Raw genomic sequence first — 13,560 nt, forward strand, 5'->3', positions numbered from 1 at the left:
ACCATGATTGGAGAGTTGTGGAAATAAAATATCTTATTACTACTTCAAAGTGTACCAGTTCACAGCTTAGAAACCTATTTATGAACCAATATCGCTACAAAACTTCGAGGTTCAACGAAATCTACGATAAACAAAGACTGTCACTTGTAAGTTGTTCCTCGAGTACAAAAGAATAATCAGAAACTTTCTTCTGAATAAACAATATTCATTACCAATGCAATAAGAATATTGTAATAATGAAGACAATATTATCATTTAATAATGTAGGAATCTAATGACTTTAAAACGTATTACAATTTGACAACGAATTATTTATTGCCTGACTTCTAATACTGTCTCGACCAAACTGAACTCCGGATTATTATAAATAACAAATCACACCACGTTCCCACGCAACCATTGCATATATATCGCACTCCTACAATAATTATATATAATGAATCTATTTTCTATAAACATTACAATTAATGCAAACAACATAGAGAGCGATAAAATTAAATTAAACCCCATTTCGACGTATCTGATTGCTATGTTATAATTGGTTTTCCCGTACGTTTCACCGCAAAACTGGAAAACGTATTCGTTAACCGTTTTCCATCCGTCTTTTCGCATTCCGAAGCGGAACGTTTTAACGGTAATCTCTTCAGACTCTAACATTTGAAATGAAAGGTCTAAGGAGACTCCTGTCGAGACGTCTCGCGTGAGAAGACGAAATAATAAATGACATGCACGTCCCATTGTCCATGCTCGTCGTTTTTACACCCTCGCGTTACCGCGAACACGCGATCGCGCTCGCTTCCCAAGGAACGCTCATGCTCGACATCCGGTTAAGCCGGTTTTTCAATTTTTGCGGACAATCTAGCTGCAAGTGTCTATCTTCCCGGTGCGACTAGCTTGATTGCTCGTGCCGCGGTAGAGCGGGAAATAACCATTGAGCTACGACTTCTTGTGCGCTCGAGATGGCGACGATACTACAGAACCGAAGTCTACGAGAAACTGCGTGTAATACTGTAGTTAAGTACAAAAATATAGCAAGATAAACTGACTTGTGTACTGTATATAAAATGTCTTGAATTTTGATCTTTTACGTTGGGAGTCTACGATGTAAACAAAAGAGGGCGACGCCATTTCTGCTTTTTATTTCGATAAAGATTGATAGTATCGAAGTTATGGTGCTTACATAAAATGAGGTTCATTCAATTTTCCACAAATTAGGAGAGAGTGCATTTTTCTGTATTTGTAATGGTTTCGTCGTAATTCAACAAATAATATACGAACTGAATGTCTACAATCGTGCTAGCGAATTAACGCATTCCCGACTGTTGACGTGAATTCACGTCACTTCAAATTTTATTGCTGGTTATGAAAAAATTATGAAAATCTGTTTATTTTATAGACTACATATCAACAACATTGATATTTCAAAACGTAGCTTGTAATTTTTATCTTTGCCCTAACGATACTTTGCGATGTTCAGCTTCAAAATATTATTATTTTCGTCAGTATTCGAACGTAATATTAGGAACGTGAAATATGTACTGGTCGAGAATGTGTTAAAGAATAAATATACACATGACAAAAAGAAACAAGTGCAAACCTAACTATGCAATGAATTGTAAACCTACTCTTGAGTTACTAATAAGCTCACACTGCAGTTGATGCGGCGTTAAGTATCTAATTAATATAAAAATGTAAGTAACAATTAGAATGGACTTAGATTTAGTTAATTAGACTATGAAGGATCTTGCTCACCTGACTGAAGAATGTGTCGGGCAACAGACGTCAATTTCGTGCTCATCTCCCAGTAGGACTCCAAATCCTCGTCCGATTCAGACATCCGAAACGCGTTCAGACAGGTTAGTCTTCGGTGCACGTCTGTCATCCTTGCTATAAGATCCGATGCATCCTTGTTATAGTCTTCTACTTTCTATGTAATTGATGAAAGGAATGTATTATTGAAAATATAAGGTATCATTCCGTACTAAATCAATTAAATTTCCACTTAGTGTTAGGGATTTTGTTGAAATTTAAGTGTTATATCTTATAGCCCCAGGAAAATAGAGAGGGTTTGCTATTTTCGAAGTTATGAAATAAATGTAGACTCTTCAAATGGACTAACCTTGGCAATAAAACTAAAAGTTCAACAGGACGATCCTTGATGATTAAAAGAAGAACAGATTTATGTTCGTTTGTATAGCACTAGAGAAGATAAAAATTGTTTTGTATAGAATTTGAAGGTGTATATTTTCTTAACAATCTTGAAAATAGCAAAATGATGACTTAAATCTCTCTTATTTTCAAATAGATTGCAACATTTAATTACTTGAACAAAATTACTAGTATCAAGATCAATAGTGATCAACTAGACGTGAAATGACTCGTACAAAAAAAATTAATTCTTGATGTAAAATGAGGAAGGAATTTCTTTCAAGTTGCATTTAGTAGAGACCAACAGTGAAAATTTATTATAATGTTGATGATCCTTTAGATTCACAAATTTTATTGCTACATGGTTACACTATGTTAGATACAGTCAATTGTAGAGTTTTATTATTTAAGTATTATGTATATTTTTCAATGTAATATATATCAAACTGTTCGTTGACAATCCTCTTCAAATAGAACAGTAGAAAAGCCTTAATAATCAAGAAAAATAAACATTTTCTAAATTATCAAGGCTATTATTAAACCTAATGTTATTTATTTTCCAACTTATCTTCTAGATTACATTTATGTTTATTTTAAAATATAACATCCAATTTCTACAATTTTATGACTACTGTATAATTAAAACCTAAGGAGAACTGTACCTTCACCCTTGTAACTTTACACATGCATTGAATTGAATAATTAATACATTAATATGTAGATTCTACAATTGGCTTTAATTACCATGTTATATCCACGAAGCCCTACACAATTATACTAATTAATTAAGAATTACCACGCGGTTCTGAATCCACTCCGTGTGATCGTACAGTTTATTGCCACCCAGTTCATACGGCAGTTGAGCAAAATCAACGTGAAGCGGAAGCCTTCCTAGAGTAATGTACGTCGGCTGGAATAATAACAAACAGGACAAGAAAATGAATACCAAAACGTACACAGACGACTTACGCTATACGAACTGTGACACGTGGTTGCAATAGATTTCATTTTTTCAACGAAATCGCACATGTGGAGAAACTTGGCTGACATGTAGTGAAACTGGAGTAACTGGTCTGAGCGATGAAATTGTAAATGATGTAACTTGATACATCCGAGATCGCAAAACCGTACACGTCTATACATACATAGTGTTTCATATAAATGGAAAAATGAGGTGAGCGTATTCAGAGAATTAAAAGGAGATTAATCAAAATTTTCATTTGGGTAAGAATTTCAAAATGGGGATCTGTATGTTATGAAATATTAAAAATAATTACTGCATACGTGAAAATCTCATTAATCAATTATTTCTTCTCTCAACTTCACACTTATATGTACACAATCTCTTTTATTTTTGTTATTCTGGAACCGGTACCAATGACTTTCATCTATTTTCCGTAAAGAGTAATCGAATACTGATAATTCGCTTATATTTCGTAATTATATTTCGTAAAGATTGATTAAATACAAATAATTCGCTTATACCAAAATGCCCTTCCCGATTTTTCGTTTTCTTATACCTCTTATTTTCTTCTCGTCTCCGTTCACTTTGCTTCTTTCCTTATTTCTCGATTTAACTAACTCGACTCCTCACAACGATCTATCGAGACGTTTCAATTCAATATCGATTGCCGACGTATTCATGCATTCATTATATCAGAATGTAAAAAGTTGACCCTCATAAAAATATGTTTGATAAGAATAATACTTCTTTACTATTCAATTTCTTTAGGTTTCCAGAAGACCACATTTTTGACAGTCTACCAAGATATTAAAAACTAAATCCTGTAATATTTTAATCATTTAATGTCCCTTGCCAAATGAAATACAGCACTGTAGAGAACCCTTGATGAATTCTATAATAATGAAAGAATTAAATCTAGTAGATGCTTGGATACCAACCTCTCCTTCTTTATGGGACCTCGTGCAACTGTCGACCCGTTTGTCCCAGAAACCTTCAGGACGCACCACGACCACAGAAGCAGCTGATGGTCCTAGTAGCATCATCGACAGTCTTATGCACGACCTCGCAACACGCCACGCACCCTTTCGTGCATCCACGATCAGGACTAACCCGTTCCTCTTCGTTTCCTCGCTGTCAATGAACAGACATTTCTCGTGACCCACTTCCAAACACGCTACAGCAATTTAATCGCAACATAGTAAATCTTTGTTCACCAGAAAACTGAGTCCCCTCGACTGAAATATCCTATTTACTCATTTGTCATTTATAAAGTGATCTCAATCACAGGTGTTCATGTTCTGTTCGTATAGTGTTATAAAATTCAAAAATTGATTTCTCTTGGATTCTGATTCTTGGGACAATTGTGAATTAAATATTGTATTCATATATTCTTTAATTAATCATTAACTTTTACTTGATTGCTTAAATATATCACTTATCTCTTAATTACTTTTTAAATAGCAATTCTTCCTTTTTTTCTTTGCTTTCTTTGTTCTACTTAATTTTGTTAACATTGTAGGTCAACGTTATATGGTATGTAACTATCGCTTTACTAATACTATTACTAATACTATTATAACGTAATATGTAATATACTAATACTATTATTATTACATAATGCAAGAAAGATGTCGAGAGAACACCTCATACATTACGTCTAAGTATATCGATTTGTTAACATTACATTGTGATTTATGATTACCTAAAAATTGACAAGAAGTACGCAAAGAGACACTCCAATCGTGGTTTTGTAGTGGGTTGTAATTCTGACGGTACGTTGACGACTATCAAAGGTCTTCCTTCTGGATCACGCCCCCCTGGAATGTACGCGAGCTTCGATTCGAGGGCTTCCAGAATGTCCACCGCCTCCAGATTCTTCGTGGGCATGACTGAATGAATTTCAAACGTTACTCCACGACTCAAATAATCCAGAGATGGGCAAAATTCTTCTCTACATACAAATATCAAAGAACGAATAAAATATAATCTACTATTTCTTCGTTGCTCGTTAAAGAAAAATTAATTTTTCAATTATAAAATTAAGTATTTTACAATGATTAAATTACAATTTAGTTCTTCAGTTAAATAAACGTCACAGAAAAATAAAAATTAAACTTTCAAACATAAAATTAAGTATTTCAGGAGTCATGAATAAAAAATTTATTTGTTCAATTGAATTAATACTGGAAGTAAATATAAAATAGACTTTCAGTTTTAGACCTAAGTATTCTACGCTGAATAAATTACATTTTAATTATTCGATCGAATAAACGTTGCAAATAAATAGTTATACTTTATATAAAAAGATACAATTCTGAGGCTAAGCACACATATTACCGGGCAAGAAGTCACTTAATTTACGATCAACTGACCGTCGTGCGTCGCATAACTGATGTAATGCAAGACGGTGCGCGGTGAACCGACCTGGCCAACGATCGGTGTCACGATCGTAGCACGATCGACGGAATTGTGTTACACGTGATCAGGTTCGTTGACTGTAAAAACGATCTCGTGGTTTGCATGTTGCGACGCATTCTCGAGTAGAAACACGCGCGAGGCTGCACCAGAAACGGGTCTTTTATTCGAATTGATAACGAATAAACCCGACGTACAGCAATTTATTTCTAGAGCTTATTAATTTGAACAATTCAATTCTCACTTGGATATTACGAAACTTTTATCTTGCATTCTAACAAATAAACACATCTTTTATTTGCTGATAAGGAATAATATGTGATTAGATAAGAATTTTCCTTATTCTTGCATTGCATCCCGCAGGGAGATTGATACATTTGTACACACATCTTCCTATTTCATTCCTTCTAAATACTATTGCTCCAAAAATGAATTCCCCCAAATCCAATAAAAATTACCTTGGCTTTATTATTAATTGTTTCTTGTTTACTCTCTTCATACATTTACAAATCGTCTTAAATGGCCAATTTAATCAACTTTAGAAAGTATGAAATGTCCAAAAGAGACTGCAGGATTTTGATTTAATATAAAATTCATATACTGTGGAATATATCCCATTCATTTAATTTAAATAAATGTAAGCATAACCATAATTAAACATGGAAAATGATGTTTAAGTGCCCACCACGTCTACACTGGCAAGCGAACACTGTGATTTAAAAAAAAAATCCTAAAGCTTCTTTTGAAGAGCTTCTTATAATATTTAAAAGTTCAAGAAATGTTCCTAAGGTAAGCAGGATGCACAATGAACTCTTATTAAACTTGTCGAGCTGCACATATCGCAGGGAGCACAGGGCACAGTGAAAGTTGAATGCTCCAGACGTCGTGTCACACCTTCCCACCGAAACCTTGACCAACAAATTCTTCGCGCGCAACGACGTCCGGCCCGGTGTCACGAATACTGTCCAATTAACCCTTTCAACAGTACAAACGTACATTTACGCCTGTCCTCACCTGCCTTACTATGCTACAAATGCATATTTACGTTTGAATTGTGCAACAAAAGACATAGTGTGTTTACATATTATTAAAGTCAGAAGTGGGGCAATATTTCATTCGATTAATAAAATAAGTGACGAATAACATCAAATATACGGATATTTAATAAAAGCCAGGTTTATTAATTGAATAGCCACTTAGATAAATTTTTGTTCGTTGAATATAAGATGTAATATTATTGTATTATTCAGATTGTAACATTTAATCAACTAGAATGGAATGAAAATTTGTTTTGCTCATCTCTGTCTGTTGCAAGACACGACGAGCATGCAAATTTTTGGCGCCACGAGGAAGTGCGATTGCATCGCGATGGCGTCTTCTTGTAACGCCAATAAGAAACAAAAATTTATTAAATTGTGAAGTAACCAAAGAATATTATTAACTATGTAAAAATGTGAAATTGTGTATCAGGAAATTATATTAGAATAAGCAATATCGACTTTCATGAAACTTGACTGAACTACGCAAACTATTACAAAGTATGTAGATCAATAATATAAAGCTGAGTTAGCATAAAGAATCTTTGTTTTTCGAGTATCTATACTAAATTACATATCGTGGGTGAAGTAAAAATTTGTAGATTATATTTTACACACAATAATTAATTTAAAAGCTGGCAAAATTGAGATGTTTCACCTGTATAAAAACAATACTAAATACTGGTACCACTAAGGTTGAGTCGTTTTGGGCCCAAAACCTGCCAGCTTTGTATAAGACTATGTTGCTATTCAACTTGCATAATTTTTCAAAAGTCAGTATCTAAAGATCACTCCTATAAGAGTCTATAAGAGTATGATAATAATTATAACAATGTCTTTCATGTCGCCCGAAAAATATACCAGTAAATTTAATTAAAATACGATAAATATTCAATAAACTAACTCAGAATTCTTTATTATGTCTTTCAAGATTTTCAGAAAATGAAGTGCATACTATTGCACCACTTGATCCGCACCATATCTACGTGAAAAAAGCTTGGAAACCAAAACATAATTTATAGATCACACCTCCTCCTTAGAACGATGCACTTTTTGAACGAAAATATTCTATCATTCGATATTATTATTACGATGCAATAAAGTAACTTTCAACTGTATCAGGGTCCATTAGATTAAGCGAACATTTGTAACTCCGAAAACATTAGTGGCACAGACGTCTGCTTATTCCCTTCGCTTCAATAGAAAACATTGCACAGAACCAGTTAAAATAACAATGTCTTAGAAAAATGATCAATCTTTCTGCTCTCTTTTTACCAAAAACTAAATCTATCAAGCCTACACTTGCTCATGACACCATATGAGGGTTAACTTATCTATTCAAAACGTCATCCCATTCTATTCCATAACTAATAAAAACAATACTTCACGCATCACCAGAAACTACACTCCAAACAAAATTTCGAAAAGCATTTGCATATGTGAAAAGACTCACTCCAGTCGGGACGAAGCACTCACTGCTCAAAGGGTTTAACGGTTAATCAACTGAGCGACACGCACTCACCGAGAGGAAACGACGGGGATCCAGTTGGTCGAGTTGGCCAGGTTGGGACGAGCTCAGAACATCCTCGAGGACCATCTCACGGAACAACGCGGTGGAATCGCCAGCACTGGGAAACCTCGTGTCGGGAAAGGACCGTCAACAGCTGTTGCGAGGGGGAGTCGGTATCGTGGCCGCAGGTGCACGTGGTACCGCTCGACCCTAAGCGGAATAGCACGCGGAAATGTCCGTAAAGGCGTAACAACGTTGACTGAAATCGTGGAAAAGAAAACTGTCGCGCGCTTTCACGTGCACGCAAACACGTTCACCTGCACGTACGTGGAAGTCGAAGTAACAGCGGAGAGCGTAGCTGCAACCGCGACGGAGGCTGCAGGGAAACCGAAAGCCATCTCGCTGCTCCATTCAGGTACAACGGTACTCTGGCACCGATTAACCGTCTTCCCCTACTCCTTTCTCTTCCTCGTAGTCTTCCGTCTCCTTTCGCGACCTCTTTCTCCCGTAGCCAGAGTCCTCTTTTGTACTCTCGCGAAAATCTACTCGTTTTGTTTTTACCAAGTAAGAACGGCTGCTCTTCGGAGACCATGGTGGTGAGAGCTCGTATGCTTATCGAGTTGCAATATTGGGTATTAATTTTGGTCTTGGAAATAGGACTATTTCCAAATTGGAGCAAGCTTTCAGAGTCTATTTTTGGAATATATTTTTAAAAATTGTCTGGCATCAGTGTCTCATTTATTGAATACGAGACAAAGGATCATGAAGCAAAATGGAGACCAATAGGCAATACATACATACATGTACACATATAGAACTTGTTTAAATACCTAGTGATAGTACTGTCCCACGTATAGAGGTCACCATACCAACCATCCCCATTTTCTGATACACTGCTTCTGAGATATAAATTCAATAAGAGACCAACATATTATACAATATACAGGGTGTCTACGTATAAGTCCGGACATACGCAGGGTGTCAATTTTACAACAAATTTCCAACAAAAAATTACTCTTAGATATTTTCTTTGTGTCGCTTTGTTCTCGAGTATTTTCACCTTTAATATTTATTCTGTGTTTTCGATTTGACACTCCCTAAACGGCCATAACTCCACTAAATTACAGTGCAAACTTAAAAATCAGTACAAAATCAGTACGGTAAAAAAAACCAGTTTTTTTCCTAATTCTGGAGACTCGGGAGTGTCTCCAAAAAATACATCAAACCCGATGTCAAGCTAATTTTAAAGTGACAAGTCGATTTTTGTTGAAAAATGTCGATTTTCACCTGAAAACGTCCGCTTTTCTGCAAACAAACGTCACTTTCTCCCTAAAATACCACCGTAGAATTTTTTTTTACTATACCATTCAAAAGTTGAGACTTTGAGGAAGTTTTTCCCGAGGAGTGCCCGCCAAACAATTATGTATTTAAAACCAAAAAACGGATAGAGAAAAAGTCAAATTTTTTTTTAAAATTGTCACAATGTAAAGTTTGACTTAATTTTTCACTTGTTAAATCTACGTAACAGATTTAGATTTTGCATCAGGGAGATGGAAAATTTAACGCTCTTTCGAATGGTGTACTGATTTTTAAGTTTGCACTGTAATTTAGTGGAGTTATGGCCATTTAGAGAGTGTCAAGTCGAAAACACAGAAAAAATATTAAAAGTGAAAATACTCGAGAACAATACGACACAAAGAAAATGTCTAAGAATAATTTTTTGTTGGAAATTTGTTGTAAAATTGACACGCTGCGTATGTCCGGACTTGTACGTAGACACTCTGTATACACACACATGTATCTTACAATTACCTATAAGGACATGTACCCCATTTTACCCCATTGAGTTTAAGTTCTATTATAGAACATTCCATTCAGAATATCCTAAAAATAAATTCAATTAGAGACCAATGTCTAATACTATACACAATTATGTATCTTACAATTAGCTATAAGAGCACGTACTTCATTTTAGCCCATTCAGTTAAGATCATGTTATAGAACATTCTATTCAGAATATCCCAAAAATCTGGACTGTCCCCATCAAAACAATTGTGTATTTCCTACTGTAGTATTGTTCAATAAATTTTACTTTACTGGGTATTACTTACATTAGCTTTAAAGAAATTTAAGAATTTCAACTCATTAGGTTTCACGAATAAATATTTCACGATTATTATTATTAAAACTTTTCTGTTTGTTTTTGGTACTTTTTGTTGATTAGTTAAGTTCATATCCATAGTTCTGTAACATTGTCTGGAGCACTTGTACCGGAAGTTTCACTATATTACAAGTCGACTGCACGAAGAAAGTCATTCTCGAAGGATGTTCTCGAGCACTTTTTACCAACCAGTACGAGAAACCAGTACCGCCTTTTTGTACCGTCTTCGTTTACCAGCACGGGATGCCACGTGGTCCCACCCTGAGGCACACGAGACGACCACGAAGGTCGATGGTAGCGTGTTCCCACGTTCAGCAGAAAACCTCAAATTCTTTCGTCGTACGCGTGCATTGATATCCACGTACGTGGGAAGACATCCAAGCGTTCGATGTTCTGGGGATACGTAAACCTTGATCCTGCATTTTTCTGCAAACATGACTGACCAATAGAACGAACAAAAAAAGACGAACAGAGTTTTAATAAACGAAAGTTGCGAGCTAATTGAGTGTCCTGAAGGAAAAGTAGCAAGAGTAGCAAAAGTGATCTTTTCAAATTTCAAGAAACTATTCTGCATGTTATCAAATATTAAAACACAACAGTACACATATTAATAATGGCTTGAAAATTCCAGATAAAATGCGGTTATATTTTCTGACTCCTGTCTTCATTTATGTTTTCCACTGGAGCATTATTGCTTGTACCATGAATAAAATTGCTTAAAAGAAACTTAATACAGGTACACTTCAAATATTACTTTATCAAAAGTGTGCTTAAAAGAATACATTGAAAATAGATGTTATAGTACATCTAATTGTGTTTGGGGTATTTAGATTTTTAATTTAAGAAGCAATGCAGTTCTACAATGCGATATCTACTGGGATTATTCAATAAGTAAAGATAATTTCATTATTAAAAATATATACCTCCTTTATTTTTCTCTAAGATTTATATTACACATTTTTTTAAATTCACATAAATTATAAACATATATCTATAAAGGACAAACAAAACAAAACTATAAGAACAACATATCATTATTTAAAATATAATCAGATATTAAGGTGACAATATAAAACTTATAACGATAGCAGAATACGAGAAACACCTAAATGAAAGTTCAAGTTTAAACCGGCTCAGTGAATTATGTTTACACGAGAGCTTGATTATTTCTTAAATATTATAGTTCAATATAGGATGAGGAAGAGTTCTTTCAAAGCAACTTCTACATTCAGGATTTTTGCCAAGAATTTCAGGCTTCTGTCCACTCTGAGGTGTATGTAAAAGCATTTTGTTACTCGATGGCACGTGCAAGAATCAAGGTCGGTGACCGGCGTTGACCAATCACTGTGAAAACCAAGGTGTGCCTCTGTAAATACAAGCTTATGATACGTTCCAGTGGGAATACCCACAGAGAATGATGGAATAAAGGTAATTCAAAAAGCGTCAGCCTGGAAGGGAGGGATCGGATGCTCATGAATATCGGACACTGACGTCACGAACGCGTTCACCTCTTTACGTCACCGGAAATTCAAGTTCGTGGACGTCGACGCGATCGCCTGGTGATCGCGATGGTGAGTTTAATTGCCAAGAAACCCTCGTGTATTCTATTTTATCATCTGCATATAGGGCGGGGCATTTAAATCGGGTTACATGGATAACTCGTTTTAGAAGAAAGTAATTCAGACGAAAGGTGTTTGTTTACATGGATGTCATTGCGATGATGTTTTTTTCTGGTCCCAGGTGGAAACGTCGAGGACATTTCAAGGTGATTTATTTTGTACCTAAATGGAATTCATCTGCAAAGTGGAAATATGGCAAAGCTAAAGAGACTGATGTATGGTGTAGCTAAAACTGTTGTAGGAGGCTGTGATGTATTAAATGGAAATATTCTTAAAATGGCCTAAAGGAAGGATCAATAGGTAGATATATTGTCTAAGTATTAAGGGTAATGAACAAAAAAGTTGTGGAATAGATTATTGTAAATTACTCTTTTACTCTGGAACAAAGGAAGGAAGCATTAACAGTCAAATTCATAGTGAAAGGATATTGCTGGTTTTATCATTAAATTAAAATTTACAGATTTAGTTTAGTAAATAATCATTAATTTAGTAAATAAAATCTTTTAATCAAATTATGTATGTAAATTTATAATTTAGATATTTATATCACTAAATTGAAGTTTGAATGTTTATTTAATTTAGTAAGAATCAAATGATGAATAATTGATAATAAAAAATTAATAATCAACAAGGTATCGCCATCTTATAATAGTGCACTTTGATATTTAGAACAGTGGGATGATACATCAAAAGAAGCGCATTAATGATATAATCTTATCATGACGAAGCATTCATCCCTGCAAAATTAAAACAATAAAGAAAATATTAGTGGTATTATACGTATCGTATACTCTGAATTTTGTAAATATAATCGTATTTCAATCAGTAAAGTGCATTTCTGTTAACTAAAATGTCAGGTACTCTCAAGTTTTTCTTCATAGATCTCGATTATTTGATGGTCCCACTTCTTGAAATATGAGGGTGCAAAACAGGCACCTATATTGTTGAATACTACAGGGTAAGAGATCTACAGTCAGTCTCATAAGTATTCATACCCTCTATATCTATTAAAGAAATTTGTTTAAATGAAATGGTAGGTTTGATGTTTCCAAGTGTATATTTGTATAAATATGTCGATGTATATATAAATAGTGGGTTGTCGGAAAAGTCGTGACGCATTTCTGCAACAGGTGGCACTAGTTTACTTTTGGCAGTACTACAGTCAGTTGCAACCACGTGATTGCTGTCATTTGACAACTAAGACCTCTAGCTTCGTACTAAACAAAAGACTGACCGATTTGGTTGAGTTTAGAAAATTTTAGAAATTTTCGCCATACTCTATTGTTTTACTTTCATAAAAGGAAGAACGCAAGTCAAGCTTGCAAAAAGTTGCGTAAAGTTTACGGTGACAATGCTTTACAAGAACGTCAGTGCCAACGATGGTTCACGAAATTGCGTGCTAGTGATTTTAATCTCAGCGATGCTCCTCGGTCAGGGAGACCCATCGCGGTTGATGATGACAAAATCAAAGCAATAATTAAAAAATTACTGAAGCTTGGATGGGATGTGTTACCACACCCACCATAATCGCCAGATCTTGCGCCATCAGACTTCCATTTGTTTTGCGCTCTTCAAGCTTCTTTGCGTGATATAACGTTCGATTCCGATGAGGCTGTTAATCAGCACCTTAGTCAGTTTTTCGCCAATAAAGACAGGTCCTTCTATAAACGAGGAATTATGAAACTCACTGAACGGTGGCGAAAGGT

General features: G+C 35.0%; 1 protein-coding gene and 1 long non-coding RNA gene across 12 annotated transcripts in view; one reads left to right on the forward strand and one right to left on the reverse strand.

The window, feature by feature from the left end:
• LOC128895072 (titin) overlaps nucleotides 1-8,222 on the reverse strand; it is a 109,633-nt gene extending 101,411 nt beyond the window's left edge. For 10 of the 11 annotated variants that reach the window (XR_008461690.1, XR_008461691.1, XR_008461689.1 and 7 more), the window contains exons 1-5: nucleotides 8,087-8,222; nucleotides 4,815-5,001; nucleotides 4,051-4,243; nucleotides 2,945-3,058; nucleotides 1,753-1,927 (exon numbers count right to left, since the gene is read on the reverse strand). Coding sequence is in view for 8 of the 11 variants with exons in the window: in XM_054157314.1 (XP_054013289.1) it covers nucleotides 1,753-1,927; nucleotides 2,945-3,058; nucleotides 4,051-4,243; nucleotides 4,815-4,999 (667 nt within the window). In the remaining 3 variants the exon portion in view is untranslated. Of the gene's footprint in view, nucleotides 1-1,752; nucleotides 1,928-2,944; nucleotides 3,059-4,050; nucleotides 4,244-4,814; nucleotides 5,015-8,086 lie in introns of those variants that run through there. The other variant, XM_054157306.1, reaches the window with a different exon arrangement.
• A 3,123-nt stretch (nucleotides 8,223-11,345) lies between these two features.
• Nucleotides 11,346-12,166, forward strand: LOC128894499 (uncharacterized). Its single transcript, XR_008461581.1, has 3 exons — nucleotides 11,346-11,554; nucleotides 11,632-11,806; nucleotides 11,976-12,166. It is a non-coding gene; the product is annotated as an uncharacterized LOC128894499 (long non-coding RNA).
• The last annotated feature ends 1,394 nt before the right edge of the window (nucleotides 12,167-13,560 follow it).

The sequence above is a fragment of the Hylaeus anthracinus genome, unplaced genomic scaffold (assembly GCF_026225885.1).
Source record: "Hylaeus anthracinus isolate JK02 unplaced genomic scaffold, UHH_iyHylAnth1.0_haploid 4, whole genome shotgun sequence".
In the NCBI taxonomy this organism is placed as follows: Eukaryota; Metazoa; Arthropoda; class Insecta; order Hymenoptera; family Colletidae; genus Hylaeus; species Hylaeus anthracinus.